The sequence below is a fragment of the Camellia sinensis genome, chromosome 5 (assembly GCF_055761805.1).
Source record: "Camellia sinensis isolate YWXY chromosome 5, ASM5576180v1, whole genome shotgun sequence".
Taxonomy (NCBI): Eukaryota; Viridiplantae; Streptophyta; class Magnoliopsida; order Ericales; family Theaceae; genus Camellia; species Camellia sinensis.
In genome coordinates, this window is record NC_138965.1 from 29,280,126 (window position 1) to 29,285,784 (window position 5,659).

The 5,659-nt window shown below is 37.3% G+C and overlaps 1 protein-coding gene across 1 annotated transcript; it reads right to left on the reverse strand.

The window, feature by feature from the left end:
- Positions 1-894: 894 nt before the first annotated feature.
- LOC114286155 (uncharacterized) lies at positions 895-3,189 on the reverse strand. Its single transcript, XM_028229253.2, has 2 exons — positions 2,281-3,189; positions 895-1,713 (listed from the first exon to the last, which is right to left on the reverse strand). Exons 1-2 carry the CDS (start codon positions 3,187-3,189, stop codon positions 895-897), a joined length of 1,728 nt encoding a protein of 575 aa, XP_028085054.2.
- Between the last annotated feature and the right edge of the window lie 2,470 nt (positions 3,190-5,659).

Sequence of the window (5,659 nt, forward strand, 5' to 3'; positions counted from 1 at the left end):
TTTTTAATATTTCATTCAAATACACCTACAAACTAAGATGTTTATGAAATAAATTTTTTAAAAAAAATTACGAAAAATGTATCATTTTTTTGGCTTTAATTTTTGATCATTTTCTTTTTTAGTATTTTTTTTCTTTCAATTTTCTTCCCAAATTTTACTTTTTTAGGTGCATTTAGATTAAGTGTTTCAAAAAATTTTAAAAAATAATTAGTGAAACATGAATTTTTTTTTATTCTTTTTTTTTACAAAAGATAAAAAAAAAATTAAAAATTAAAAAAAAAACTCAGAAACTGTATTTGAGTTTAAAAAAATCTGCTTTTTTTTTTTTTTTCCATAGCCAAATTAAATTATACTTATTAATGAAATTAGTTATACTTTCTTTATAAAATTATTAATTGGAGCAGGGCTTGTTGAGTATTATTGTCCCGTAATTTTTTTTTTAAAATTTTATTTATAGATGAATTTGAAAATAAATTATAAGTCCGATTCCAAATTGTGCCGGACTAAATTTAAAAAAATAACTTTAAATTTTATTATGTAATATAGACCCTTTCTAATCTGCCAAGCCCACTTATGTCTGCCTTTTTTTTTTATTATTAGCAAAAAAAGAACTTTATTGATGAAAAGACATACATTACATATGAAAAAACATCAATAAAGAAAAGGAAGTGCAAAAAGCATCATAGTACACCCTCCAATCCCAACTAGGTTGGCACCAAGGAGGGTACCCAATCACTTGCTAGCATAACCAAAGAGTTGGTGAGAAACCAACAAGAAAGAGAAAAAAACATACACCAAGCACCATAACCATCTGTGAACACACCAGCAAACCAACTATCACCAAGTAGCTATAGCATGCTCCACTGAAAGAAGGAGAGAAAACACCCAAACAGGTCAAGATCCACCCGTAATGCAGACTCTAACTTGCTGAAGGTTATGAACTAAGTCAGTAACAGAGTACTTGATAGAATGGCAAGAAAATTTTACCCACAAAGCAATTCTAACCTTGATAAATTCACACAACCCATCAAGATCCACCTGAGCATTGTAAAAAATACTATCATTTCTCTGTTTCCAGATCAACCAAAGCACTGCCAGGGGAATTGCTCTCCAAATCATCTTCTCATGTTTTTTGAGCTTAATACCAGTGCACCAGTTTAACAGACCACTGACAGACCCAGGCATTACCCACTGTATGCCCCACCAGTGTAAAATCCTAGACCAAATCCTCCATATAAAGAGGCAAAATAATAACACATGATTGACACTCTCCACCTCACCTTTACAGAAAATACATCTAAGATCAGCACCACTACTGAGAACTTCAATTCTGTGGAGATAGGTAGAAGTCTTAATCCTACATTTCCAAGCTAACCAACCAAAGAAGTGAACTTTGGGTGGAGAGACATTCTTCCAAATGAAATCTGCTATTCTACTATTACTAACAGGACTCAACTCATACCTCTCATAAACAGAGGCAACAGAAAAGAGCCCTGATACATCAACAACCCATCTCAACCTATCAGATGTCCCTACCCTAACAGCAGGTGTATTGTAAACCATGTCATATAACCTCTTCAAATCCTCACCTTCCCACTGGTATAGAGCTCTTCTGAAGCATTGATTGCCCTCCTCAAACCCAATCCTCCTATTGAGTACCAAATTCATAGATTTAGCTTTGTCCACTGATAAGGAATACAGTCTAGGAAACTCCTATTTCAAGCAGACATTGCCAACCCAGTGATCCTTTCAAAATTTAGTTCTCCTCCCATCCCCAATAACTATACTTATCTTGCTCTTGAAAAAGTCAACCAGCTCAGGCCTAAGCCAGGCAACACCCATAATACCTTTCCAGATCAGGGAAGATTTGGAGTTAACCACAGGTAATGGCCACCAATCCCTACCAGCCTCAGTGTATTTACTACAAATCACCTACTTCCACAAGGCACCATCTTCAGAACCAAGCCTCGACCACCACTTCAAAAGAAGACAATCATTCATAAGTCTAAGTCTCTTGATTCCTAAGCCTCCTTGGCTTTTACTCTGTGAAATCTCCTCCCAACTGATCAGATGTATTTTCCTTCTAAGCTCATCACCTCCCCATAAGAATCTAGATTGAATTTTATCTATTTCCTTTGTAACTCTCCCTAGCATTTTAAACAAAGATAAGTAGTAAATTGGTAAACTACAAAGCACAAATTTTATCAGAGCCAATCTACTAGCAAAGGATAGAAACCTCTTCTTCCAAGAAGCCAATTTTTGTTTGCATTTATTAATTACAGGTTTCCATGTCCTCCTTCTTGTTGGACTAGCTCCTAATGGCAGTCCCAAGTATCTGAGTGGTAGACTTTGGTGAAGGCAGTTCAATTTGGTAGCAAACTCCTTAGAAAGATCATCATCAATCCCAACCCTACATACCACACTGTTATGATAATTAATCTTCAGCCCAGATAGTATTTCAAAACACCTCAGAATCCTTCTGATCACAAAAATCTCCTCCCATTCTGCCTCACAAAATAAGATTGTGTCATCTACAAACTGGAGATGGGTGATCCTAACATCATTTGATCCTACCACAACCCCTTTAATTAACCTCCTCTGCAGAGCTCTCAGCAATAGAATATTGAGACCCTCTGCTACAATATTAAACAGAAATGGAGATAATGGATCCCTTTGATGCAATTCTCTCTCAGGAGTAAACTCAGATGTGGGCGAACCATTTACCAAGATAGAAATTTTTGCTGAGGTTAAACACTCTCGAATCCAACTAATCCATTTATTACCAAACCCAAAAGTGGATAGCATAGATAAGAGGAAAGCCCAATTAATGGAGTCAAAGGCTTTCTGAAAATCTAGTTTTAGTATAATGCCCTTCTTCTGATTCTTCTTCCATCCATCCACTATTTTGTTCACAATCAAAACTCCATCCAAAATATTTCTATCCCCAATAAATGTTGATTGAGATTTACTAATAATACTTGGCATAACTTTCTTCATCCTGTTTGAAAGAACTTTGGCAAGAATTTCATACAGGGAACCTATTAGACTAATAGGCCTGAAATCATTAAAGCAAGTAAGGTTATTAGATTTTGGAATCAAAGTCACAAAAGAACTGTTGAGACCATGAACCAATTTAGAGTTTTGATGGAATTCCTTTATAAATTTGATCACATCACCTTTAACTGTCATTCGACATTTCTAAAACATCATCATATTGAACCCATCAGGCCCAGGAGCCTTATTCCTTTCACAGTTTTTCACTGCTGCTACTATTTTTGCTTTAGAAAATTCAGCTTCTAATGTAGCTCTAACCTCAGCTCCCGAAATGGACTTAAAAGGACCAAATAAGCTTGGTCTATTGGACCAATATTCAGTAAACTGATTTTTAAAATGTTGCAGGACTTCAACCCTAACAACTGCAGGATCTTCCTTTATAACCCCATCCACAGTTATTGAATTCAATGCATTTTTATTGCTCCTGGAGGATGCCATGATGTGGAAAATTTTTGTATTTCTGTCCTCTTTTAATGCCCAATTAGTTCTGGATTTCTACATCCATATCCATTCCACCATTCTACTCAATTTCTAAGCTTTCTCTTTTGCCTTCCTTCTTCTAGTTAACTTTGATTCAGTCAGAGATCTTTCCTCAGCTGCCAAATCAAGCCTATGGAGTTCCTCCTCAAGAAGCTTAAGATTGTGTTCCACATTACCAAAGACCTCATAGTTCCACTTTTTCAAGGCTAGTTTAAGTGTTTGGAATTTCTTTAGACATTGGAATCCAGCCCAACCAACCGCAGTAGTTTCAGCCCAGATTTTCTCCACAAAAGCTAAGAAAGATGGATGTAAGGACCAAGCATTAAGAAAAAATGGCTTTGGACCCCAATCCCTCTCATCTTCCATAAGCAAGATAGGGCAATGGTCTGAGATTCTTCTAGGCAATCCCCATGGTTTAAAATTAAACTTATGTATCCACTCCGGGCTAAGTAAGAACCTATCAATCCTACTCCACTTCCCTCTATCCTGTGAGTTACACCAGGTGAATTTCCTTCCCATCATTGGCAGATCACACACTTCTAGGTTGTCAATTAGTTCATTAAACTCTCTTACACCCCTGTCTCTCCTAGAACACCTTTTTTTTTTTTTTTTTTTTTTTTTGAGATAGACACTTGATTTCATTAAAGTCACCCCCAAGACACCAAGGTTTGTCATATACTTGATTTAATCTAATTAAGCTATCCACACCATTCTCCTTCTAATACTATCACCATACCATTCTCCTTCTAATACTATCATTAGGGCCATATACATTAACTAAAACACATTCAAAACTAAAAAAGAGGGTACTTGACAGAATAATGAAATTCTTGTTGGAATAGCAGTCCAGCATCTGAAAGACATCTGGATTCCAAATGCATAATAGCCCACCGGCTGCACTATCCGAATACACTGCCATGAATTCCATCTTTTCTCCAGGCCAAATTAGTTGCACAAACTCCTCATTAATTGAAGATTTCTTTGTTTCCTGTAATAGTACCATATCCATCTTTTTTTCCAAGAATAGCTTTCTGATTTTACTCCTTTTAGCAGGCTTTCCAAGCTCCCCCACATTCTAAGATAAGATCTTCATAAGGGAACTAAATCAAAGCTCCAACCACTTGGGACTGCAGATCAAACTGCATCTCCACCCCTCCTCCTCATCATTTCCTTATCTTGTGCTTCCACCTCCATTAATTTGCTTATAACTTCCCCCTTATTGCCTTCACAATTTAGCCCCAAAACTTGACCAATCTGAAGTGATGCTTTTACCTTGTTCAACAGTCGTTGGCCACTGCCAGATTTACTAGGCATGGATAAAGAGAGTGCTACAACAGTGGACCTGAAAATGGCTCCATTTTCTCAAATTCAGAGAAGATCATCCACCAATGTGAAGAGTGCCTTTTTTTACTTCCATAAGATCTTGCCACACTTTTAGCTTTATCCTTCTTAGTTAGTTTCCTTTTTTGAGCATTTGTAACAAACTTACCTACGACCAAGGCTTGTTTCCTATCGTCCAATCTGATCTGAAGACCCTCACCCCTCTTTGGTTGTTCTAGTTGCTCCTTACTGGGCTGTGCCTCAATCTCAGTTATCTCAGAAGCTCTTTGGCCCATCATAGTACCACCCTTCAAAACATGGACCTTATTTAAAATTACTTCAATATTAAGCCCAGGCCTATTGATCTCAGACCCACTAATACTCCTCATGTAGCCTGGGGTAGCAATTTCATGCACAACGTTTTGGTTGCCTTCAGTTTGAAAATACATAGAACTCAACACTGCTGCAGCTGGCTTTTCTACCCATGCACCCCTAAAATTTATCCTTCCCATGTTATTGTCAGTCTCTTGCACCTCAGACGTGCTAAGCCACCTATCATGCTTTTCCATGTCTTTTTGCTCATCATGCCTTACCTCAGATTCTCTAGCCTCCACGTCAATTTCTTTGTCCAGCTCACCTTCAACCCGTCCCTCTACCTCAGCCCCACTCTCTTTCTGCTTGCTCTCCACCTCTGACGCCTGGTGAATGGTGTTCCCATATGAGCTATGATTATCACCATTACTATGCAAATTACAGCACTTACATTGTTTATAGACCACCTTCAAGATAACCACCTGCTTTTCAC